The 26,722-nt window shown below is 43.1% G+C and overlaps 2 protein-coding genes across 3 annotated transcripts in view; one reads left to right on the top strand and one right to left on the bottom strand.

Moving 5' to 3' along the window:
• The window catches only part of Arg2 (arginase 2), a 23,203-nt gene extending 11,582 nt beyond the window's left edge, over nt 1-11,621 (top strand). The window contains exons 3-8 of the mRNA XM_005072738.4: nt 3,090-3,267; nt 5,213-5,372; nt 6,235-6,329; nt 6,460-6,564; nt 7,425-7,561; nt 11,149-11,621. Of these exons, the coding sequence (XP_005072795.1) occupies nt 3,090-3,267; nt 5,213-5,372; nt 6,235-6,329; nt 6,460-6,564; nt 7,425-7,561; nt 11,149-11,354 (881 nt within the window). The 3' untranslated portion in view covers nt 11,355-11,621. The remainder of the gene's footprint in view (nt 1-3,089; nt 3,268-5,212; nt 5,373-6,234; nt 6,330-6,459; nt 6,565-7,424; nt 7,562-11,148) is intronic.
• Vti1b (vesicle transport through interaction with t-SNAREs 1B) lies at nt 11,590-26,722 on the bottom strand. Of its 2 annotated transcripts, XM_040742840.1 has the most exons (7): nt 26,297-26,720; nt 25,681-25,760; nt 19,233-19,291; nt 17,803-17,994; nt 15,441-15,614; nt 13,019-13,080; nt 11,590-11,895 (listed from the first exon to the last, which is right to left on the bottom strand). In XM_040742840.1, the coding sequence occupies exons 4-7, from the start codon at nt 17,983-17,985 to the stop codon at nt 11,799-11,801; spliced, it is 516 nt and encodes a 171-aa protein (XP_040598774.1). In that variant the 5' UTR covers nt 17,986-17,994; nt 19,233-19,291; nt 25,681-25,760; nt 26,297-26,720; the 3' UTR covers nt 11,590-11,798. The 2 variants fall into 2 exon arrangements, with proteins under 2 accessions (XP_040598774.1, XP_005072796.1); XM_005072739.4 differs by lacking the exon at nt 25,681-25,760 and having other exon boundaries at nt 26,297-26,722.

Below are 26,722 nucleotides of genomic sequence, written 5' to 3'. Positions count from 1 at the left end.
TCGATGGCTCAGAGGTTAAGAGCACTTTACTATTCCAGAGAACGGAAGTTCAGTTCCCGGCATCCACACTAGCTTCACAGCCTCTTGTAATGCCAGCTCTAGGGGATTTTACACCTCAGAGTGTCTGTCTGTGTGTGTGCCATATGTATTCAGGTGACTGGGAGTCTGGAAGAGGTTTCAGATGACCTAGAGTTAGAGGAGGCTGTGAGCTAGCTACCCAGTATGGGCACTGGGAACAGAACTCCTGTTTCCTAGATCAGCTAGTGCTCTTAGATACCTCACCAGTCACACAAATGTGAAAAATACTTGTCTGTGAATTCCCAAACTATTTTTTACATTAATCTATTGAGAGCACGTGTGTGCTGTGGTACATGTATAAGAGGACAAAGGACAACTTTGGGGAATTGGTTCTCTCCACCCACCATGTGTGTTCTGGAATCAGATTAGACTCAGGTTGTCAGGCTTGGGAGACAAGAGCCTTTAGCCCATTAGCCACCTTGCCCAACCCTCCTCCCAACTTTGTGTGTCCAAGCATACATATGTGCACCATGTATGTGCAGGAGCTGGAAGGTGTCAGATCACCTTGAACTGGAGTTATAAGTGGTTATGAGTCACCATGTGGGTGCTGGGAACTAAACAGTGTCTGTATGAGCAGCAAGTGCTCTCAACTGCTGAGCGATCTACCAGCCCTCTACCCACAAGCCTTTTAAAAACAACTGTTTTATTTGAGCATTTTTCTGTTGGTTCTTGAGTTTGTTGGTTATTTTGTCAGTTTGACAGAAGCTAGAGTCATCTAGGAATGGGGAATGCCAATTAAGAATTGTCTCCATTAGACTGGCTTATCGGCAAGCCTATGGGGGCAGTTTCTGTTTTTGTTTGTCGTTTGAGACAGGATCTCTCTGTGTAACCCTGGCTGGTCTGGAACTCCCTATGATGGCCAGGTTGACTTGAAATTCAGAGAAGTCCACCAGCCTCTGGCATCCTAAGTGCTGGGAATAAAGGGAATAAAGGGATGTGTCACTATGCCCAGCTGTGAGGCATTTTCTTGAGTGATGAATGATATGGAAGGGTCCAGCTCACTGTGGGTAGTGCCTCCTTGGACAGGTGGTCCTGGGTTGTACATGAGCAAGCCATGGAGAGCAAGCTAGCAAGCAGCACCCCTCCATGGTCTCTGCTTTAATTCCTGTCTCCAGGTCCCAGCGTTGAATTCCTGTTCTGATGTCCCTCAGTGATGGACTGTGACCTGAGATATGTATGCCAAATAGGCTCCTCCCCTGGTTAATTTTGGTCATGGCATTTATCACAACAGACAAGAAGACTAGAGCAATTCTTAGTGTCTTCAGACTGTTGTCATAGTCATCTTCTACTTCCCTGTAGTTTCTTCTTTATTTGACTGCATCTCTTTTGGGGCATTTTATAATTATTAACAGTGCAGTGAGTGATCAAAAGGCTCATAAAAATTTTAACCAAATTATATCCTTTGAGAGAGGATAAAGTTTTCTGTCTTGCTTCCACTATCCATTTTTGATGACAAAAGTTGGTCTTCATGTTCCAGGTCATTGTTGGCCATACGATTTTATGTTTTGAGTTAATACTTCTCATTTTTACATTCCCTCTAGGTTTTGCATTAGAATGAGTTGGATTCAAAAGGAAAGCTCCTAAATTGTCCAGTTTAAATTCATGATGACTCAGCACCAGTCATAATCCAAATCTTTAACCAGTCTCTGCAAATGTTGAGATGAATGACTTTCCCAATACTCCAGAGGCAGAGGCAGGTGGATCTCTTGAGTTGAAGGCCGGCCTGATTTACATGATGAGTTCCAGGCCAGGGATATACAGTGAGATCTGTCTCAACAAAACAAAACTGTAACATAACAATAACAAAAGCCAAAGACAGATGTGTTAGCTATAGATTTTGATTTTGGCACTTAGCAGGTGTGTGACTGGTCAGGTTCCTTATTTGATGTCTCTTCATCTATGCACTAGGCATTATTTTAGTTGCCTCATTATTTTGTCTGAAATAAAGTTATATTAAGCAGCTAGAACAGGACTTGAGTCCCTGAAGTCACAAATAAATGCTAGATTATTTTTCTTTATGTCCCCTGATTTTTTATTATTTAGATAAGTCTTGTAGCCTTGGCTTGACTTGACCTTGTTTATGTAACCATGGTGACAACTTCTGAGCCTCCGGCCATCACTTCCCAAGTACAGAGGAGTGCTACCACGTGCATAGGGGTTTTGTGCATGCTAGGTAATACTTTACCATTGCTATATTCCTAGTTCCTGACTTAAGACATTTAGTATTATGTATGTTTGTATATATGTACGTGCATATATGCTATGTGTGCGCCGGTGCCTGAAGAAGACAGGAGAGGGCACTAGATCTCCTGGAGCTGTCGTTACAGGCAGCTGATGTAAGCACTGCCTCAGTCCTCGGGAAGAGCAGAAAGTGCTCCTAACTGCTGAGCCATCTCTGCAGCCTCAGCTCCTGACCTTTTTTTTGGGGGGGAGGGGGTTTACGAGACAGAGTTTCTCTGTATTGTTTTGGAGGCTGTCGGTCCAGCCTGGCCTCGAATTCACAGAGATCTGCCTGCCTCTGCCTCCCGAGTGCTGGGATTAAAGGCGTAAGCCACCACCGCCCGGCCTGATCTTTTGTTCTAGACAAAAATAACTGAGAATTTGTTTTCTTGCAGTGCCAAGGATCAAACCAAGGCCTTGAGAATTTCAACACATGTATTTTTGTCCTAAATTAACAGTGCTTAATTTTCTTTATACTCTGATGGGTTTTTATTTTAATTCCACTTTATAACTCTTGAGATGTGAAGTCTACTTGCTTTCTCCCTAGCCAGTGATTCTTGGATTAATAATGGCTCTGGATTTCACTGTCCAATGTGCAGCTTCTAGAAATGGTGTTCATAAGGGGACCCACTTCAAAGGATTGAGCTAACCTTGCCAGTCAGGTGCCATTAGGAGTTGTTCTCTGACAAAGTGAGGGTGATGCGTCACAGCCCGTCCTGGGGAATTGCTCGTAGCCCAGGCCAGCAGAAGCTGGACTGGCACCAGCAGCCCTTTTTGTTGCTCTGTTTTAGGATGCCACCTAAAAGACTTTGGAGATTTGAGTTTTACCAAAGTCCCCAAAGATGACCCGTACAACAATCTGGTAGTGTATCCTCGCTCAGTGGGCCTTGCCAACCAGGAACTGGCTGAGGTGGTTAGTAGAGCTGTGTCAGGCGGTTACAGCTGTGTCACCATAGGAGGAGACCACAGGTAAGCTGGGAGCAAGGGTGCTTTGGGCTTAGTGATTAGTTTCTTTATTTCAGTGTCCTTACTTGGAGAGAAATACACAACAGACAGGACCATGCGTGCGCACCGCAGCAAGTGAAGAGGAGGTAGACGAAGCAAGGCTCTTGAGAAACTGAACTGTTTTGGAGAACTGGTAGGATCCATCCATAGACTGAATTTACATGTTTTTATAAGCATTTTTGCTATTACATTTGTTAGTGACCCTTCCTTGGGATGCTAATCCATTCTCTGCGTAATACAGTCAGTCCTCTCAACCTTTCTTAGTGAATTGCTTTCAAAGTATGAGAATGCTCACCTGAGATCTATTAGGACTAGATAAAATAAATACATGTTAAATGAAAAACTGGAAAGTACCAGATACTCCAGGATTTCAGAGGTGGGTGAAGTCTGGGCTAGTGTAGTCAGATTTCGCCAGGGAGTGTGGTACGAGCTTAAGCAGTGAAAGTAGAAGGAGGGGCTGCAGTGCTGGCATCGAGCACTTGCTGCTACCTTCAGTTAGTCCTCCTAACAATATCGTCAAGGAGATATGGCTTTATCTCATTTATTGCTAGAAGCTCTGTGGGACAGAGGCTAGATAACTTGTTCTAGGCATAATGCCAGGAAGTAGCAGAGCTGGCATCTAAATCCACTGTTTCTCTTTTTGACTCAGCCTAGAAAGTTTCCCTGAGGTGTTCAGAGAACTTTCTAGATCACTATCAGAAGTTAAACCTTTGCTCCAGCTACCGAAGCAAGTAGATTCCTCTTTAGTAATAAAAATTCAGGCAGGATAAGAAATGGTCGGACTCGGGTTCTCTAGAGATGACTGGGCATTCGATGGGATCAACCAGGGCAGAGGACAGGTCTCTTGCCTCCTACCTCAGTCCCGTCTTGGAACGCTTTTGTTTCTTTCCCCCCTTTGGAGTGAAGTCTCACTGGAGACCTCAATGTGACAGCCACAGCCTTTAGCTTTTTTTGTCGATAGCTGTGTAGACTGCAACCAGTTACTTATTTCCAGTTCAAAGCTAAAAGTTGCCAGAGTCTTAGAGTCTGTCAAGTTCTAGCAGGAGGGAATGACTGCATAATTGAATGACTTTTATTGAGTGGAGGCTGCCTTGTAACTTTAATGTCTAACAGCCCCACTTTCCAGGTTTTAAGAGGTGTTACACACAGGCTGTTAAAGCTGATTGTGTGTGTTGTGCTCAGACGTAAACTCAGGGCTTCACACATACTAAGGCAAATGCAGGGTCACTTAGCTACACCTGCAAGTCTGCTTCCTAATTTTTATCTTTAAAAAATGGATGTAGTGGCGCACACCTATAGCCCAGCTACCTGGGAAGCTGAAGTGGGAAGAGCACATGAGCTCCTTGGACACCAGCCTAGGCAACATCTTGACCAGACAATAAAACCTCCTTTAATGTTCCAGATTCTTCACAATGAAAGGTTTTAAGCAGATTTTCTGCAAACTGTCACAAGACCCCATTGCTTAACTAAATTGCATTCACTGGACAAATGTTAGTATTTGAGCTCCTTTTCTGGGTTAGAGCTAATGAATGGACAGATTAACGTGGATCTGGGGAGCAGCAGCGTCTCACTGCAGGACAGCCAGTCACCAGCATTCTTTTTTTATGGACATGGGTGTTCTGCCTGCCTGTATGTCTGTGTGCCACGTGCGTATAGTGCCCCCAGACTCTGGAAGAGGGTGTCGGGTTCCCTGGGACTGGACACTGACTCGTAAAGCTTCATCTTTCTCTGGTCTAATCCACTTAAAAGTTAACCTTTGAGAAGTACAACTGAGGGACTTTTATCTCATTGGAACCCAGCCTCAGGTCAGACCCTGACTTTGCCCTGGGGACAGAGTATAAGCAGTGTTGGCTGAGGTTATGTTTACCGAGCAGAAAGCCTTGAAGATTATTATATTTGTTCTTTGCAGCCTGGCAATAGGTACCATTAGTGGCCACGCCCGGCACCGCCCAGATCTCTGTGTCATTTGGGTTGATGCTCATGCTGACATCAATACACCTCTCACCACTGTATCTGGAAATATCCATGGACAGCCACTTTCCTTTCTTGTCAGAGAACTACAGGACAAGGTAAGTGGGCCAAAATGAGAAGGTAAATGGCTTGCAGGGTTATCCTGGGGCTTTGGGAATCTGATGGAGACTTGGATGAAGGATTGACTGAATGTGGCTAAACCAACTCTTCCACTTGTTACATTACTCAGGACCAGTGGTAGGGCTACAAAGATAACTAGGTCTCAGTGGGGGTCCATAATCTGTTAGGAATTCAGTTTGTAGTAGTGATAACTGTAGTTATCACTGGACACTTCCATAGCCAGGGGCTATGTCAGAGAGGCTCCCACACTCTAAAACACAGATTTAGAGGCTAAGTGACACCGTGCTTGCCTTTGGGTACAATTCTTCTGAGTTCTTCAAAAGACAGGGGAGTCTATGTATGAAGCAGACAAGACTCTATCACTCCTCAGTGAGAAGTCAAACTAAGCCAGGACAGATGAAAGAAACAATCTATAAGGAGCAAAGGGGTGGGAAGGACTGACCAGCATATTCCTGTTACCTAGGTAGTTAATGGCAAAACTGATCACCTTAGACTTTTTTGGAGGTTTTTGTTTGAGGCAGGATTTCTTTGTGTAGTCCTGGCTGTCCTGGACTCTGTAGACTAGGCTGGCCTCAAACTCAAAGATCCACCTGTCTCTGCCTCCCAAGTGCTGAAATTAAAGGTGTGCACCACCTCTGCTCAGAAGATTTTTTTAACATTCTCAAGAAACCTGTATTTTGCAGCTGCCCCCCTGAAACATTTTCCAGTTGGACAGTTTTCTCTCCTAGCTCAAGCATGTTTTGTGTCATTTTAAACATATACAGTGGACAGGAGAGGAAAATGACAGTATACTTAGGATCACATGGTGATTATCTTAGTAAGAATTTCCTCTCTTCACAGGTACCACAACTGCCAGGATTTTCCTGGGTCAAACCTTGTCTCTCTTCCCCAAGTATTGTGTACATTGGCCTAAGAGATGTGGACCCTCCTGAACAGTAAGTTGTAGAAGGGTTAAGCTTTGGGCCAGTCCTGCCTACCTGTTGTAGGTCAATATGAAGGCAAGAGTCATAAATATGCATTTATCATAACTGCCTTTAAAACTAGTCTTTCCTTTTCTCTCACCAGTTTTATTTTAAAGAATTATGACATCCAGTATTTTTCCATGAGAGACATTGATCGACTTGGTATCCAGAAGGTCATGGAACAGACATTTGATCTGCTGATTGGCAAGTAAGTAATGACAACTTCTAGGTCCCAGTGGGAGTCAGGACAAACTCTAAGAGCAGCACACTTAAGCCCGTAACTTCACTTCTCAAATAAAAGCAAGACACGGACATATATATTCAAACAGTTCAGAAAGGCATACTATCAACAAATCATATTCTGGATTTGGGAGGGTTTCCTTTAAGTCACTGACCCATTCTGATTCCCATGAATTTTGTTTTTAAATTTGCAAGCATCTTACTATGAGAAGCCGTCATTCATTGTTGCAGTGGTCCCAATTCTTCCTTGCCTCATTACTGCTACATCCGAGGTTCTGTATTCAGCATAAAACTGCATGCTAGTTAGGATCATTTCCTCATCCATCCTTGTTGGGTGGTCAAGGTCAGAACGACTTTCTGAGGTCACTCTCTAAGCTGCTAAGAAGGTAGTCATTTCTATGAGGATGCTGTATGTTTGTTTTAGTCATGGGATAATCTGCACTCAAGTTAGCACTGGAGGATAAATTTGCAAGCATAAAACTGGGTTGTGTTCAGTTGCAACAACTGTAACTTTAGTGAAGCTAACTTAATTAGTTACATCATGGAAGTGAAGAATTCCTTCTGACAGTTTCTAGTGAGAGGCTCTACTGCCCTAGGTAACCCAGAAATATGCATTGGAGCTTTTCTGGGGCATGCAAAATTAAATAGCAATATCTTAAAGTACAATGTAAGAAATTTATATGCTAATCTGAGTAATTTCCAGGAATAGAAAATCTAAAAATTCACTGAATTAACACAGCACCAGGACTAGAACAAAATCAAGTTGTAGCCAGAATGAAGACTACAAGCATAACCAATTGCATATTCTCTCATCCTCTTCCTTTCCAGAAGACAGAAGCCAATCCACCTGAGTTTTGATATTGATGCATTTGATCCTAAACTGGCTCCAGCCACAGGAACCCCTGTTGTAGGGGGGTTAACCTATAGAGAAGGAGTGTATATTACTGAAGAAATACATAAAACAGGTATGGAGTAGCCAAATCTGCAGCCTGTTAACTACATATATGAAACATGCCAAAATCTCTTTCTGCAGGGGATGTTTTTCTGTTACTCCATTTGTTTTTGGTTAGAATTTTATAGCCCAAAATCATATAGCAGGTTAATAGAGGATATAGATATTTAGAGGCATCTTTGGATCTGGACTGTACCAAAATATGCTAATATTGAACAGGAAATTGAGTCACTCACACACTTAGCAGATTTAATACGAACAGAATGCCAAACATGCAGTCCCTGTGTCTAAGTTGTCTAAAGGGAGATTAAGATAAACAAGGTCAGGTAGCTCATTTAATTGTAAAGAGTTGTTGATTCACTGGGAGTTGGGATTTGAAGTCAGTCTTCTTTTGGAGATAAGGTCTCATGTAGTCAAGGCTGACTTGAAACTCATACAGTTGAGGGGGGTGACTCTGAATTACATAGCCGGCTTACACCACCCAGGTGCTCAGAGTATAGGCATGTGCCAGCCACCATGTGCAGCTTTTAAGAGGGTCTCTTGAATAAAAGAACACTTAAAAAATATGGTCAACCTCCAGTATCATTTCTCAGGTGCCACCCATCTTGCTTCTTGGCTCTTTCTTATATGGAACTCACTAGGCAAGTTGGCTAGCCAATAAGCTCCAAGATCCACTTGTCTCAGCTCCAAAACTGAATCACAATCACATGGCATTATGCCTGGCTTTCTTTTCTTTTCTTTTTTAAACATAGGCTCCAAGGATTCAGCACAGGTCCTCATGCTTGTACAGCAAACACTGACTTTTCTCCCCAGTCTCAACCTTGAAGATTAAGTTATTATCTTTTTCTTAATCTCCTTCTCCTGGAGCTTGTCGATAACTTTAATAAGGAGAGTACCTTTAGAAGAATGACTGATAAAGGATTAAGGTGAATTCTAGATTATCAAGAGTAACTACCACATGATACAACTTCACTCATCATTTCATGAAACTGAGACAAAAGCAAAGAACCCCAAGATTCAAAGGCTAGGGCCTATAAGGAATCCTGTTTTGTTTTTATGCAGAATCTTCATGATCTGCCTGCCTCTGCCTCCCAAGTGCTGGGATGAAAGGTGCACACCTCACAGCTGACAGGGAACCCTTTAGAAATTATTGTGTATGTATGTGCGCGCACATGGGGGTCAGAAGATAACTTGCAGTCGACGCTCGCTCTTCCACCATTGCCAGCCCTATCTGGATGGAACCCTTAACTATCTAGAAGGCAAGTGGGGCTTGGGCCCCAGAGTTTGCTAGAACCTTAGTGAGAACTGCCTATCAGATCTGACAATAGGAAGACAGACTTATTCTTAGACCACAAACATAAATATTGGCAACGATCTTTTAGTTAGCAGAAACTTGGATGTTCAATACTTCATGTTGCTTCATGGGGGGGGGCTAATAACCCTAGGAAACAGTTGTAGCAGTGGTGCATCTTGTGTTTCCCTTCTGTTTTGTTGACATGATATTGCTAACACAGGCTACAATTTGCTTAATCTGCAGGATGTCAGTAGTCTAGAAACATAGGCAACCCACATTTTTTTTGATGGTGCAAACCCTCTTTAGGATACTTTAGGATATTCTAGAGATACTAGGTTCAACCAGTGGGAATGTGACAGAAATCACTAGGGACACAATTACCTGTGCAGGAAATAATGACAATGCAATGTTAACATCCTTGCTCATTGCAGCTTTGTACAATATACTAAATTATGCATCATTAAGAATTGTCATGTGCCATAATGTAATACAAATAAGCCATTAGGTATTAGAATATACTTTGGCTTTATATCACCCTAAATATTCTTAAATACTTGGTTATTTAATTCTAGTTTGTTAGGACCACTCTGTAAGAGGTAGATTAACCCAGAGTAACTGATTAAAAATCTAATCCAGAAGGTGATGGGATTAAAGGCATACTGGGCAGTGATGGCGCACACCTTTACTCCCAGCACTCAAGAAGCAAAGGTAGGTGGATCTGAGTTTGAGGTCAGTCTGGTGTGCAGAGTAAAGTTCAGAATGGCCATGGCCACACAGATTTCCCGTCTTGAGGGAGGAAATCTGAAGAGAAGTAGGCCAGGTAAGGGAAAAGTGGAAGGCAGATAGGAATAGGCTCTTTCCTTTCCCTCAGCCCACTCCAGACAAATGAACAGCGGTGAGGACTTGGGCATAAACTCAAACCCTCAGAGAAGGCAACTGGAATCCAGATTAAACCAGTCAACGTACAGCTGGATCTTTCTTTGACCAAAATGCCAAGGTGCAGGGCCAGAAAAGACAAAAGTATGTCACAATGTGGAAACCTCTTCTTAGATTTGAGTCATGAAAGTTTGGGATAGCCTGGGATAGCAAGACCTTGTCTCAGAACAAAATTTACAGTAGTGGCATGTGGGATGGTGCTTCAAGAGACACTGATGGTGAAGCTAGGGAGATGGCCATTTGGTAAATTGCTGCACAAACATGAAGACCTGAGTTTGGATACCAGACACAGCACATGTCTGTAATCCTAATATTCCTGTTGCAAGATGGAGACATGAGAATCTCCAGAAACTTGAGGGCCAGATATCTTGGCATGTGCAACTAAAGGGACCCCATCTCAAAGCAGAAATGAAGAGCAACACCCAAGGTTGTCTCCTGACCTCCATATGCACACAGCGGCAGGTGTGTACACACACACACACACACACACACACACACACACCCCTTAACAAGACGGTAAAAAAGCACTGATGGGGCTGGAATGTGGAAAAGTATGTGCTTAGTATGCACATAAGACCCTGGGTTCAATCCATAGCACTGGGTAGGAGGGACAAGGACCAAAAAAAGCCTGTCAAGATAATGCTTATTACAGCAGTTGAACAGGTGTAGATTTTACAATTTTTCAGTCCTAATTTAGTTATTTTTAAACTTGTGTTAAGTGGATGAGCTGCAAAGGGCTTTACATTTTCTTTTCAGTAATAGGCGTGTCCTACCTACATCTGTGGATGTACATACACATAACTGATGCCTATGGAGATCAGCAGGTGCTGATCTATGGAATTAAGACACTGTCGAGCCACCATGTGGGTGCTGGGAACTGAACCTGGGTTTTCAACCAGAGGAGCAAGGACTTGTAACCACCGAGCTATCTTGTCAGACCCTCATGGTTTTTTGAGTTGGGGTGTCTCCATGTAGCTCTGGCTGCCCCAGAACTGACTCTATAGATCAGGCTGACCTTGAACTCAAGATCTGCCTGCCTCTGCCTCCCAAGTACTGGGATTAAAGGCATGCACCGTCACTGCCCAACTTTTTTTTTTAAGTTAATTTTGCTTCCATGTTTGTGGGGAGTGGAGACCAGTGGAGAACTTGCTGGAATGGCTCTCTTAACACCATGTGGGACCCAGGGATCAAATTCAGGTGGTCAGGCTTGGCAGAGGCATCTTTACCTACTGAGCCATCTTGTCGACCGCAGAGGGCTTTCTGACAGTATGCAATTTTATGTTGGAAAAGGACTTTTTGCCAGGTGGAACAACGTCAATGAAAGCATCGGTGAGGGAATTTGCTAAGGTCATCTTCTCTTATTATTCCAGGGCTGCTGTCAGCTCTGGATCTCGTTGAAGTCAATCCTCAATTGGCCACTTCAGAAGAAGAGGCCAAGGCTACAGCCAGCCTAGCAGTGGACGTGATTGCTTCAAGTTTTGGTCAGACAAGAGAAGGAGGACATATTGTCTATGACCACCTTCCTACTCCTGGTTCACCAGATGAATCAGAAAATGAAGAACGTGTGAGGATTTAGGAATACTGTACCCTGGCACCTTTCATAATCAATGGCATTCCAGAGTTGCAAGGCATTTTAAGAGGACAAACATTAAATGGCTGTCTGGATCAATACTGCCTTAATGAGAACATCTGTGCACTCCCACAATTGTAAAATTTCCCTTCTCTATTTGGTGACCAATACTACTACTGTAAATGTATTTGGGTTTTGGGTTTTTTTTTAAGTTTGCAAGATATTGTTATACATGTAAATCTGAAAGAGTCATAAACAGCATTTATTACCTTAGTATATCATACTGGTCTTGTTGCTGTTCCTTCACAATTATGTGGTTTTCCATTGCCCTCCCTCCCATAGTCTGGCTACACAATGCATTCTTGAACTGTTAGCCCACAGCAGCAATATATATGTCTAACACCGTTCGGAGTCAAGATTCTGGTCCACAGTCCCTTCCTTCCAGGAAGTTCAATGGTGTCGGAAGAATTTGTAGTACACAAGCCCAACCAGGATGGCTAGCTCCAGGATGATGATGATGGAAAGCAGCAGCTTGTTGGTTGTCACTCTGTGAAGACAAGCACGGTAAGTAGACATGAATCTGGGTAATCTTATTTCTAGCTGTAAGTTCTACGTGCTTTGGCTAGTGACAATTTATGGGTACTCTTCAGCTATAATTGAAGGACATCACTTAATACATAGCAGACATGTGGGAAACAGGAATATAAATACCAAACATAAACAGCTTCTTGATTGGCAAAGTAGCCTCCACTTGTAATTCTGCTGCTTAAATATGGTCCTTAGGGATACATACAGCTCTGAATGCACACTGAAAGCAGGGTTTGGGGTATACTCTGGCTTCAAAGTTAATCAAGCTCATGGATGGGTCCTGCTTTTAGGCCAAGTAACTAGTGGCCTTGAGTACTGCTTTTTAGTCTCTTGTAAACTTCTCCCTTCCCTATTTCTCCCTCTCTGCTCTGCATCTGTACTTCAGATTATCATCTGATTTCTCCTTATCTCACAAGGCATTTAACACTATTTGGGGAAGATTCTGCTTCAAGTGTTAGTTAAATGAATGGATTATTGTAGTTCTTATTAGCTTACATGTGCACAAAGACATGCCACACTACTACGCACCCAGGTACCCCAGGCTCGCCTCCCCTTTGGCCTTATTTTTGCTGCTGCTAGCACTTGCCTCAGGTTGGTTGTTTTGTTTTAATTAGTCTACATGTGTGCACACCACCACAGTTCACTTGTAGCAGCCAGAGGACAACTTTGGAGATGCTTCTCCCTCTCAACTCACCCCACAACCACCTTTACTGCCTGCCAGCTTATTTTGTTAATACTTCTTGCTAACAGGGCAGGACTCCCGAAAAGGGCCTGCCATGAAAGGCAGAGACTAAGCCCTATCAATACACACACTGGGTGTGACAAAGCTGCTCAGGGAGTAGAAAGCATATCAGTTCCTTCAGTCTCCTCTGAGAAATGGAGATTAACACTGTCCAGCAGACAGGCTTCTTGCTTTAATAAAGCTGTCTCTCAGATCCTGAGATTTTAACTACACAAAACTATAGCCTCCTTTGGATGTTGAGTGCTGGGTGGAGTGCTGTATAGCACTGAGGTTATTAAGTTGCTTCACTGAAATTAAGTCTCAAGAAGTTGTGGGCTTTTTTTTTTTTTTGGAAACTTACTTTCTGGACATTGAGCGGAGAATCTTTCGACTTTTGCTCAAGTTTTCATTTGTGTTAACCAGCTGAAAGAGAAAAACAATCATTTCCTTCTTTTGAAACACTCCATAGAATTTGAACAGTGAACACGTAAAGGTCTTTGTTAAGAAATCAATGAATTTGATGGCTTATACCTGAGTATAAATGAAGGAAACTAGAAAGGTCAAGGTGTGTGGGTGCTTATCAAGGAAGGAATCACTATCTCACTATTTGTGTAGGAGTGGGTGGCTGTGAGGAAACTAATTCTTCACCTTGGCTATTCAAACAGGAAGGCTAAAAGCATGGTGGTGTACACCTTTTAATGCCAGCACATGGGATGCAGAGGCAGGCAGATCTGAGTTTGAGACCAGCCTGGTCTACATAGTGAGTTCCAGGACAGCCAGGGCTACAAAATGAGACCCTGTCTCAGGAGGAGGAGGAAGAGAGATGAGAGAGAATAGTGTCACAGTTGTAACACCAAACCTTTCTGACTACCAAATAGGAAGGCTTCCCCTGTACCTAGCCAGTGACTGTAGGGCAACTTAAGATTTGAATTTTGCCAAACACTAGGAGAGTCTCTTGAGTAGGTGTTTGCTATATATATATATTGGTAAGGGTTTATTTTATGTGTATGAGTATTTGCACCATGTGCATGTCTGCTGCCCGCACAAGTCAAAAGTGATCATGGGATCTCCTGGACCTGGGTCCTCTGCAAGAGCAGTAAGTGCTGCCTTGTAGAAGACTGGTGAGTTAATGTTTTGGGGATCTTGTTTTTTTTTTTCCTTGCTTGAGTGGTTACATTGAGTGGAGAAAGGAATTAGCCCCAATGCACCTTTCTCATTTGATTACCTGTTACTAACCTAGTTAGCAGCAGGCCATTTCAATGATGCTCCTTGCTGTCTTTCAGATCAAAGTATATTCAAGACCCAAAACTTATACAATCTGTTAGCAATTTGCCTTCTTGATAGCTTACATTGAGATTAGCACTTTATAGTGAATTTGCACAAAATAGGAAAATGGGGGAATCGCTTTAATAAGATGTACAAGAAAATCTCTTCAAATACTCCCAATGAGCTAGTACTTTTCCTGTCCAAATCCTGGCTACAATGATTTCAGTTAAGATTTGCCTCAGGACAAATATTAACATTCAACAGGCAAACCATTTTTTATTTAAATTTGTTGTAAACTAACCGATTTAAAGGAAAAGGGAATTTCTCAGATCTTCTTACAATCACAGTAGATCAGAGAACCCTAATATGGTCATCAGTTGACCTACATATTTCTGCTTTCTTCCCTAATAGACCAACTTACTTTTTTTTTTTTTTGTTTTGTTTTGTTTTTTACGAGACAGGGTTTCTCTGTATTGTTTTGGAGGCTATCGGTCCAGCCCGGCCTCGAACTCAGAGATCCGCCTGCCTCTGCCTCCCGAGTGCTGGGATTAAAGGCGTGCGCCACCACCGCCCGGCAGACCAACTTACTTTAAGCTAATGGGATTGAAATATAATTTATAAGCCAATAAACTATCAGTACTATTTCTGACATGTGGGAAAACCTTTGCATTGAATAGTAAGTCTTGTAAGTAGATAGCATTTTCCTAAGAATAAAAAAATTGGAGAGGTGGTTCAATGGTTAAGAGCACTTCTGCTTATTCAGAGAACCTCAGTTTGATTGACAGGACCTGCATGGCAGCTCAACCATCTAACTCCAGTTCCAGGGAATCTGATGTCCTCTTCTTGCTTCCTTAGGCACCAGGACATATATACAGGCAAAATACTTTTTAAAAAGTGTAAGAATAGAAAAACATGCCACTAGATCTGAAATTACAATATGTTGATGACCCTGTAATGAATAAAGCAAGAGATGGAGTGGCACAAATCAGATTCTTCAGAAACAAAACTTATTTCTAAATCTCACGAATAAAATTTTTTGTGGTTTAGCATGGTAGCCCACAACTTTAATCCCAGGAGGCAGAGGCAGGAGGATCACTGAATTCCAGACCAGCAGCCAGGCTTAAACGAGACCCAGTCACAAATCTATGCACACATGCACATTTTTTGTGTGTGGTATGTGCACATCTGAAGGGAATGGAGGGCGCTTCCTTGGCTGCTCTCCACCTTACTAAGAAAGGATCTTTCAATTAAACCTGGCCACACTGGCTACAAGCTCCAAAGATCCAATAATTTCTAATTCTTATCCCCCAACTCTGGAGTTACAGATATACGAGCTGCTTTTATTGACTGACCCATCTCCATAGGCTTGTAAAATTAATTCTAAAGGGGAATTTCTTAGCCAAGCAATTTAAAAAGTATATAGTATGGGGTGGGGGTTATTCCCAGAATTCAGAACTCCTGTAGTATCTGGCCTTTGTACGGAGGAACCACCTAATTCACACATTGCCCAGACTTACTCTGTTCTTGGTACGTTCCAACTGGTCTCGCTGCTCCCCCAACTCTTCTATGATTTCTGTACCAATCTGGTCAGTTTCTGTGGCAATGCGATGAGAACGCTCGATGCTTTGGGTGGCCCGGTTCAGGCTTTCCGTGCCTTGTAGAAGCAATGCTCTTTGAGACTGTAGCCGATTCTGACAGGAGTAGGGAAGGGACATGTGAGACTTGTTTATTCCATTATAAATTTATTGTCAATACATTCTTTGTGACCTTGTGCAAAAAGGATACAGTGAGCAATCATTTCATTAGTTTTTCCTTTGTATCTGCAAGGTATTGGTTCTAGGACACTCTTGAAGTCCCATGTGTAAAATAGTATATAGTATCTGCATATTAACAGACATCCTCCCGATACATTAAATCATCTTTAATTATATCTGATAAAAGGTAAATGCTATAAAAGTAGTCACTTATGGCTCAAGAGAATCAAGACCAGATAGAAGTCAGATGTCCAGCATATTAGAAAGTTTTCAAAGACCTGTATGTGTGTACCTGGGTGCCCAATAGATGCTACAAGAAGGCACTGGCTCCCTCAGCTAGAATTATTGAGACAAGGTCTCATTGTGTAGTCCTGGCTGACCTGGAACTCACTATGTAGACCAGGCTGGCTTTAACTCGGAAATGCATCTGCCTCCCAAGTGCTGGAATGAAGCAGGTGTATGTGCTGCCATGCATGGGTAGATGAAATATTTTTAATTTAATCCAAGGCTCAATATCCAGCTGCAGCTGGCATGAAGAGCTGACCAGCTGTGCTTTTAAAATAGAATCAAAGATACTATTATAAGACCCTGTTCAAGGTCGCAGACTAAAGAGGTACATCCCACTGCCTGCTATACTGTGACACAAGAGAAGAGACTTAAACGAAAAACCACTGGAGCATTTTCCCTGTGGACAAATTGAAATCTATCATGAACATGAACTGGCTTGTTACTAGCAACTTCAGTCAGCACCCAGACTGGGCAGCGGGAGGATGCAAAAATCACCTGATAATGCAGTCTGCAACTTAAGCTATTTGCTTAAATATTCTTTTGACAGTCTTACTGTAATTCAAGCTGGCCTCAAACTCATGACCCTCACAGCTCAACCTCCAAGTGTGTGACATTATGCCTGACTACCCTTTAGCTTCAACAGTGCCACAAGTACACAACTAGCCTCTACAACTCTGGAAATGATTAGTTCACTGAAGCTGGGCTTGACTGATACTGAGGTCTGAAGGACCATATAAAGCATTCTTTCTCAGCACAGAAGTCATTAAAAGTCAGACACATTGTCACATTCTTATATATATGGCTATACTCTGTTGGTGAACTTCCCCTCATGCCAAACAGCACTCTGAAATCACACTGGTGGTTTGTTCACAGAGAAGGTAGAATCTGGGCTACAAGCAAACTTCTTAGCTGCCTTAACTCCCAGGAGCTCTAAATTTTTAGAGTCCCCACTGAACTTTTCCATTTACAATCCTAAACACAGCATGACCACAAAAGCAGTCTCGGTCAGGCCAGCATTAGTAACTACGGACAGGAATGGGTGCAGTATTAAATTCTGACCTATTGGAAGCACAAGGGCTCAGCTCAGAGCTTATTACAGAACAGGTGGGAAATGGCACAAGACTTGCTTGTGCATGCATACAAAATAAATGTAAAACAAAGCAGGGGGCTGGAGAGATGGATCAGGGGTTAAGCCAGTTCTCTAAGTGGTTTCAAGATATGGGTTCTTAAAGTCCAATTTTATGTCAGAATCCTTTGTGTTAGAAGCATTTTAGCTGACTTTACAAGATTAGAGTGTCAGAATGGCCCTATTGGGAAGCACACCGTGTTTATCAGTTGCGGAGTCATCTTGGTATTAAGCTAACAAAGCTTCATTAGTCTTGTAAAAAAAGTCAGGAGGTTGAGATAGGATGATTACTTGAGCTAATACAAAACCCTATCTCTGGCTGGAGAGATGGCTCAGAGGTTAAAAGCACTGGCTGGTCTTCCAGAGGTCCTGAGTTAAATTCTCAGCAACCACATGATGGCTCACAGTCATCTGTAATGAAATCTGGTGCCCTCTTCTGCCCTGCAGGGATACATGCAGACAGAACACTGTATACATAATCTATCTCAAAAAAGTAAAAACTTAAAACCTATAAAATTCAAGAATTAGATCAATAGGTCAAGATAGAGTCTAACTAGGAAGACCGAGGAGAAAGAGGCCAAGTGCAGGAAAATAAACCCGAGGAGACTCCAGTATGCACTGATGCAACGGTCACCCATCTAGTTCCTGTACCACAGGTCCTCACAGGAGGAGCAGCTATCACTGTTCATTCTCAAAGGCTTTACCACTTACCAAATGTTCATTCTCTAAGGTATATGTGCCGTACTTCACATCTCCTCGGCCTCCAGGTGTGGCTGTCAAAGGTGTACTTCGCACATCTCGGTGGAGTTTAGCAAGGTCCTTCCGGTAGTTTCGAAGCTTAGACATCATGGGGTTACGGAAAGTCAGGGGTGCATACCGTAGTTCTTCCTCCATCTCTGCCAGCTAGGATGGCAGAAAGGGGATAAGTAGACAGCCTGCTTTTTCCCTAACCTGGGCATATGCCTAAACTTTACCACAGGCTATCCAAAATAGCAACTATTTTTGTGGCACACAAACACCACATTCACTTTAAGAGCCTGAAATTGTTTCTAGTAGACACTCAAGGAAGTATGTTTTGGGGCTGGAGAGACAGCAAAGCGCTTGCTTTACAAATATGAGGACCTAAATTCAATTCCCAGAACCTATGTAAATAAAAACGGGATGGCAGTGTACTTATAATACCAGTGCTGGCTGGCCAGTAGAGCCGACTTGGCAAGTTCAGGCTATGAGAGAACCAGTTTCAAAAAAGAAAACAGCAAGGTGGATGGAATCTGAAGAATGAGATCACAAGAATGTGATCCACATATACATGTGTACTTCTACAACGAATACGTGATGGATGTACCAGTGGGAGAGTGCCTACCTACCAATCCCAAGCACGTGCAAGAACCTAGGCTCTATACCTAACACTGTAAATAAGCGCACGAGCGTGCATACACATACATACATGCTCCATGAAGTATACATCTGTGCTAATAAGTTCAACAAAAGTCAGTAACTGACTTCTGTGGCCAGCTTCAGGAAAGGGATGGAAATGCCCCTACTACTCATCAGGAGTGTATCATCAAAGGCTTGTACTTCAGCAATCTTCAAACCTTTATTTGTGTTTGTAAGCCTCCTCAACACCCATTCCCACCAGTCAGCCTCATTTAAGTGTGATGGTTAGTGATAACTTTGCAGGATCTAGAATCACCTAGGACACTAATTTCTGGACACACCTGTTATCTAGGGTAGCCTCTAGGTGATGATTTTGATTGCATACTCAAGGATGCAAAGGACTGCCCATTGTGGGAGGCACTATTTACTCCCTACCTAGCATCCTGGACTGAGTGGAGAAAGGGAACTGAGCAGTAGCATGCATTCACCATCACTCTGTGATGTGACCAGTTGCTTCGAGTTTCTGCTGCCTTGGCTCTGTCTACTACAATGGACTGTACCCTTGAAATGTGAGCCAGAACAAACCCTTTCTCCCTTAAGACACTTTTGCCAAAGTATTTCATACAATAATGAAAGAGAACCTAAGAGCTGCAGTCAAAATCAAGATTAGTAGACAGGAAAAGGTTACCTGTTATGAAGTCATAGAATTTCTAGAAAAGACCAAAATCAAGTACAAGAAACAAGGACTTGCTCCCTGTCCTCACCGTTTCATTTGCTTCCTGTTGTTTTTCATCGAAATCTCTGACCAGCTTCTTCTTCTCTTCTAGAAAAGACAGGTGCATTTCAAACATTTATCACTGCTGTGCATCTGCAGAGGTCATTCCCTGTGCTTAGAATAACCTTCCCATGGTTTCCTGGGTGGGTTGGTAACACTTACCACCACCACCACCCCCTGCCCCTGCAGAGGCTTAGAAACTGCATTGGCATTTAGTACCCAGGGAGCTATTCCTGCTGAGGACAAAGTCAAGCATAACAATTATTTCATTCTAAAGTCAACAGCATCCCTATTACAGGTTTAAATTAGTAATCATTTTTAACCTTTTCTCCTCCCCATCCTTATGGAGGGGTAGGCACTCTCTCAATATGAATGTCTACCAATACTGGGTTTCCAAAGCGAATACATAACCACCACTATTTTGCAAACCAAACTCAAAATTCACCTGCTCTGCTCACTAGTGTGATACATCTCTCTCACATATGGTGGCTTGGAAAATGACGCGACCATGAGACGGTCACTCTTTTCTCAGCCCTTCGCATGTCATCTTAAGTGCTGCGCTTGCTTGCTTGTTTAATTAGGCCAGGCTGCGTTCAACTTTGCACTCTCCCTGGCTTAGTCTCCCAAATGTCAAAGTTATAGGTGAGTTCAACCACTCCTGGCTGGTTCCGTCTTTAAGAGAAATTATTGATCTTCCCTTTTAGCAATAAGAGAAAAAGTTTCAGTTTCAAAGTAAAAAAATAGCTAAATTAAATTATTTCACCTTTACTGTTTCTTCTGATCATTTATAATGTGAAGATTTTTCCACTTAAAATATACATTTCCTTTAAAGCTAACAGTATTAGACACATACATCTTACATGAATGCACTGGTAAAGGAAGAATGTATAAATAACAGTAACAATGGCATCTGACATAGTAAAAAGGACTAAGGGACTTGGAATGCTGTCACCAGGTAAACCTTTGTAGGGAGAAGAGCAGTGGTTAGTCAGGGGGATTAGGTTCTGGAACCAGTATCGGACCTCCCTTAACAGAAAAGCATGGTAATTTTCTTCATTTCTATGCCTATAAAACAAGGAAGCAGACCATTCCTTCATATCTAACAAGCAGCAATCAGTTTTATTTGTGAAGAATTTGAATTTTTAAAAATGTATGCATTTCACTGGGTATGGTGGTGGCTCATACCTTTAATACCATGCAGAAGCTGGTGGACCTCTGAGTTTGAGGTCAACCTGGTCTACAAATTGAGTTCCAGAGCTACGCCTTTAATCCAGCACTCAGGAGGCAGAGGCTGGTGGATCTCTGTGAGTTCAAGACCAGCCTGGTCTACAGAGAGTCCCAGGACAGCCTCCAAAGCCACAGAGAAGCCCTGTATTGACCCCCCCCCCAAACAAAGGATTCACCTATGAGGAAACCTACACATAATCTACTTATTACCAAGTTACCATTGCTTACAACAGTTTTTGAACTCATTTCTTCTCTTTTAAGGTAGGGTCTTATATGATTCAAAACTCAACAATTACTTTGTAGCCACACACGACCCTGAACTTCTGATGCCTTTGCCACCACCTCCCAACTCTCTTTGTCTACCCGCTGTTGTGTGACACTCCCTTAACACAGGGCACTGCCAGCAAACTATTTTTTGTTTACAGAAGGCAAACCCCAAACAAAGCCCAAGGATCCATTAATTTAACAACAACAACAAAAATGGGGAAAGGTTTAGTCCTGACAAATGGTGCACACATCTTGACTATCTGCGATGTAACTGAGATGGACACCAAAGCATGTGACTATTCCTGAGGGCCAGTAATGAAAAAAGTAATACTTGTAGTCAAGAATGGCCACTTGCACAGAGCAACAATGTACTCTTTTGTAATCATGTGTCTCAAAAAGCCCAGTGTCACTACTCCTATGACAGAGCCTATCTCCAAACTCAAGCACACCCTCTTAGTGACCCAAGCTAGAAAGCACACAGCAGCAATATTGTACACATGCCTGTATACTTTCCCTAGCTTGGATCTTTCCCAGAACTGTGTCATTTTTTATTCTGCCTTTATTAAGGGATCTGAAAATCTACATTCAAGAAGCAAACTCTATATCAAGAAAGAGAAAGTGTTGGGGAGAGGTAGCAGTTGGATGAAGGGATATGCTTGCACTAATGTTTCTGTGTCACTGGTATTTTCACTCTGGAGCTGTTATTCTGTCTGACTGTATAAAACCCAAGTGTCCTACTGTGAGTGCTCTACAGCTTATATACTATACTTCTAGAAAATGCATTACCTTTCAAAACAGAGCTTCATGTTTCTGCTCCTTTATGGAGTCAGACTCAGAATGAAGGGGAGGCCTAAGAAACCATTCTTTCCTGGGGAAGAAGCTAGAAAAGCCCTTCCCAGTCTTGGCTCCAAGATAACTAAAAAAAGTAACAAGTCACAACAAAAAGGGCCACAGCCAGGCACAGGCAATTCACTGTATGAACTTTGACAGTTGTGTACCCAAGGACAAGCCATTAAGAGGTTTGGAACATTATAAAGACTGTTGCGGTCAGAGACATTTCAGTCTTTGTGCTTATGTGCTCTATGTCCAGCTGCATCGCTTCGGGAGCGGTGCCACGCATAGCAAGGGAGCCAGGAGTCAATCACACCCCCACCATAACTTAGACCTGCTGGTGCTGCCCCTCGACCTCCACCAGAGTCCATTAGGACAGAAAAACATCTGGAAAAAATAGATGCTAGAAAAGCAGATATTCAGAAGTCAAAAGAGGCTTGTTTCTATTCAACTTCGAAGCCACTAGCTGTATTTTTGTGCTTTAGTTTACATTACAGCTAGGATGGATCTCAGAGATTATCAACTTCATTTTACAACTTTAGAAACTAGAACCTGGACAGCTAAGCATGTTCCCTAAGTGGTGTGGACCACATGGTGACCATTGCTGCTTGACAAAGTTCCAGTATTTCAACATTGCAGACCACACTTCTCCAGTACCTTTTATTTTTAATGATTCTCACTACTAATAGCTTTCCCTTTGGGAAATTTTGAGAAGGATATAAATGTGTACAATGGTAGCCTCTCTAAACAAAATTAGTGCTTTGGAAAAAATCGCCAACACTGTGGAACCAGGAATTCCATTGTGCCCTCCTAATTATACCAACAACAGGAATGTTAGAGATTTACTAGACACCTGATTCCCAAGGATGAATTCAGATCCAGAGCCTGAGGCCATTAAGGTCAAGAGTTCAGTTAAGTACAGAGAAATCAGAATGATATGGTATAATGGAAAAGAGTAAGACACCAGGACCTCACCTTTTGGGAGCATTATGAGGGATACAGGCCCATGTAATAAGACTAAGAAACTACAGTGTCTGTTCCCCAGAACTCCTTTTCCAAGGTCAGACATTTGAATAAAGGTCTCCATTTCCTGGGGAGCTACAGGAAAGTTCCTGTTTGATAAAGCAGCCATTCTTATCTCTAGCAAGAGGAACTTGACTGGTGTCTATTGTCACGGTCAATGCTAGATTCCTCAAGCCCTGATCTCAAGCCACACTCCAGCTCACAAGCCTCTTGCCTTCCATTTAATCCTACATGCAACTATATAGTATAAAAGATGTAGTCTTGTCTCAATTAAAGGCTGCTGGCAACCAACCTGATTCACCCCCAGATCATGTCCATCTCCTCCTTGTCTCCCCCGCACCACACACACATCCTCTTTGGAACCTGAACTGAAGCAGGTCTCAGGTACGTAAGGCCACAGGAGTATGTATGTGGTGACACTAGCTTTAAGAATTGAGTCTCTTGACTTAGAATCCAATTCTTCTTTCTATACATGGCTGTGTACAACTGAAGGGTATTTGGGTATACTCCTAGAGTATGTATCCTTTAACAACCAGTAAAATATGCTAAAAAAACAAAAAAAATCTCTTACTCCTTTTAGGGAGCCAGAATTCGTGCTAAAATCAACCAAAAACCAGAACTATATAGTGGGAAGGATGGGCCCCCCAACCAAGAATGAGTCAATGGCAGCAATATGCATATACCTAATCTGTCAGGTATCAGTGAAGGGTGAGGGATCAACTGTTTCATTTGATAAATGGATTAGCACCATATTCTGGAATAGAATGGAAACAAGCTTTGAAAAACAGCTAGAAAAGGCTCAAGTTAATGTGTTATGAAGGTTGGCACCCTCTCCTTTTGGAATATTGGCTCCTTAGACAGTGAAAACACTTCAGTTTCATCAAGAGCTTTCAAACAGGAGATTCTTTTGCTTCTAGGATTTCTATGACCTGCGGATTCTATCTGTAGACTAACAATGTATTTATGTTATCTGATGTAAGAGAACAAAAATATCAGCTCTCTAACCATTTCACTTGTAAGTGCAATGCAGTAATACTGACTCCAAAGGGCACTGTAGGTGACGAATGGTATAAAGAGATTAATGATTATCATACATGGTAAGACTGTCACTGCCACAAAACTTCCTAAACTAGGACACACAGTGACAGTTATTCTTCAAGGGCCAAGAGTGAATACAGACTACACTTTGGGGAAATAAACATCTCTTTGCTTTGGTTGTTTTAATGGGTATATATATTAATTTGAAGAATATGAAAAACCAGAAATTAATTATTCTGCCTACTCAGCTATTTTCTTCTAAGAACTCACAGTACCTTTAACAACCAAAAAATATTTTACAATACTTTAACAAATATATATGTTGTTCATTTTATTTTTTTTATTTTTTAGAGATTTATTTATTTATTATGAATACAACATCCTGCCTCCATGCCAGAAGAGTGCACCAGATCTCATTATGGATGGTTGTGAGCCACTATGTGGTTGCTGGGAATTGAACTCAGGACCTCTGAAGAGCAGTCGGTGCTCTTAACCTCTAAGCCATCTCTCCAGCCAACGGTGTACCCAAGGCTGGCCTCAAACTCAGAGAGATCATCCCTGCATCTGCCTCCTAAGTGTGCACTACCACACTCAGATACAGATGTGCTGGGCACTATTCCTGGGAGTTTACGACACATGCTACACAGAACAAAATACGAGTTCATTTCTATCTCACTGGTTCTCAAGCCAGCCCCAGAAATCCTTTTGAACACAGTTAAGACAGACTACTTGTCACAAGGGAGTGATTCTGTTTGTCTGGGTGGGGGTGGGAGTGAGGGCATGTGCATCCCAGGTGGTGTTGATGATGCTGAATTGTAGAGCATATTTCCAAACTCCTTTTCTAGTCACAGAAAGCCAAGCAATATACTGTATCATAAATATATAAAGTGTTAAGTACATTAGGAAGTAAATATTCTGAGACCTGGTATAGCAGAGTGCGCCTTTAATCCCAGCACTGAGGATGCAGGGGCAGGTGTATTTCTGAGTTCAAGGCCAGCCTGGTCTACAGAGAGAGTTCCAGGTTAGCCAGGGCTACACAGAGAAATAAGAAAACCAAAAATCAAAACAAAGCAAACAAAAAAGAGCATCCTAAGAATAGCTGTATAAAGAGCCAATATTTTAAATGTAAATAAAATAGTAAATTCCAAAATACTAATAATAGCTAGTAGCTCTTGCTATTGCCAGATGGTACTTTTAAGGGCTTTATGTATATTAACTCATTCACTCCTCACAAAAACCCCATGAAGTTAGATGCTGTTTTATCTTGTAAAGGAAAATAGTTTGGTTAAAATAACTTGCAAAGTCACATAGCTACTAAGCCAGTCTGAAGCCAGTCTCTGCCACCCCCTGCCCCAATTTCTCACTATATAAAATCTAGTCTGGAACTCTCTATGTTGCTAGGTGGTTCAGGCTGGCCTTTAACTCACACAAATTCTCGTGTTTCTACATGCCAGGTTCTGGAATTAAAAGTGTTTGCCACTGGGACCGGGCATGGTGGCAAATGCTTTTAATCCCAGCACTCGGGAGGCAGAGGTTGGTAGATCTCTGTGAGTTCAAGGCCAGCCTGATCTACAGAGAGTTCCAGGACAGGCTCCAAAGTCACAGGGAGAAACCCTGTCTGGCGGGGGAGGATGCTTGCCACTGGCAAATTCTTTTTTTTTTTTTTTTTTTTGGTTTTATGAGACAGGGTTTCTCTGTATTGTTTTGGAGGCTGTCGGACCAGCCGGGCCTCGAACTCACAGAGATCTGCCTGCCTCTGCCTCCCCAGTGCTGGGATTAAAGGTGTGCACCACGAACGCCCGGCTTGACAATGGTTTTAATGCCAGTAAAATATTCTGTCATTCTAAATATAGAATACACTCTATAGGTAGACAGTCACATCTACAACTCAAACGAAAACTGCTCCTCATATTTAAGTTCAGCCACTCATCTGATCACGTGAGAAAACATGGAAACTCTTCAATCTTCCTATTCTTATCCACCGGTCTCCTAAATCTGCCTCGGAACCACCTGCTGGATTTAATGCTCACTCTCCAGAGTCCCATGCTTACCTAGTCAACTGCCACGGAAGCTCCTAACACAGCCTCATATCCATTCTCATATCCTCTATCCAGCTACCGCAGCCTTGCTTCTAAAATGAAATCCACATTACTCAGCTGCTTATGTTCCTTACGAATTTCCCCAAGACATCCAAGAGTCTTGTTGTAACACATTCAGGTTCCTCTTCAATGTGGCTGTTTGACTTCCCTCACCCCCCCCCCCAGCCTCTGTCTCACTTATAAGCTAAACTCAATGGTTAGAATTATTTAAAAATTTTCGTTGCCTACCAAACTCCTACATCCCCAACCTCCAATTTCACGATTTTTTTTTTTTTAGGTCGTCTTACTGAAACACAGGACCGCAGATTTAAGAACCTCCTATGCTCCTGGGAGAGGAAGATAACTACGAATTGGGGTGGGGGGTGGACATGACAGGATCCCTAAGAGATGACACCCTGGTGTCTATCTCATCGCACGCCCGTCACTCCAAGTGGCTGCAGGAGACCCTGGGCTTCGGGGGCCTGACAGCAGCAGGGGGCGTGCCCGAATGGGAAGCGGGGAGCCAGGGGTCCGCATCTGGGAAGACAGCACCGGGCGGTGTTCTGGTCTGGTCCCGCCCCCGCCTCACCTGTCCCCGCGGTCCCCAGCAGCTTCTCGGGCACTCCTCGTAGGTCTTCAAGGAGGCCGCGGAAGATCTCGTGCAGCTTCTCGAAATGCTCGGAGGAGGCGGAGGAGGTGGCCATGGCGCAAGCTGCACCTGAGTGTCGGCCTCTGAGATTCCGGGCGCAGGGCCGACTCCCTCCTCAGCGCTCAGCGATCAGCTGCCGGGTCTCGAAGCCATCACCGCGACCGCCGCACCCGGGCCGCCCGGAACCAGGCGCTTCCGGGGTCCTCCGAGCCGGACGCCCTCCCCTGCTGTCACCGCGCGGGCGCCAGGCGCCAAAGCCTGACGGAAAGCCGGGGCGGGGACGACTCCCGGCTACTTCAAGGGCGCGGCGCCGCGCGGAGGACGACCGGACGTCTCCGACCTGGAGACAGCCAGCCGGGGCTGGGG

The sequence above is a fragment of the Mesocricetus auratus genome, unplaced genomic scaffold (genome assembly GCF_017639785.1).
Source record: "Mesocricetus auratus isolate SY011 unplaced genomic scaffold, BCM_Maur_2.0 Super-Scaffold_15014, whole genome shotgun sequence".
In the NCBI taxonomy this organism is placed as follows: Eukaryota; Metazoa; Chordata; class Mammalia; order Rodentia; family Cricetidae; genus Mesocricetus; species Mesocricetus auratus.
This window is presented reverse-complemented; position numbering and strand designations above follow the sequence as displayed.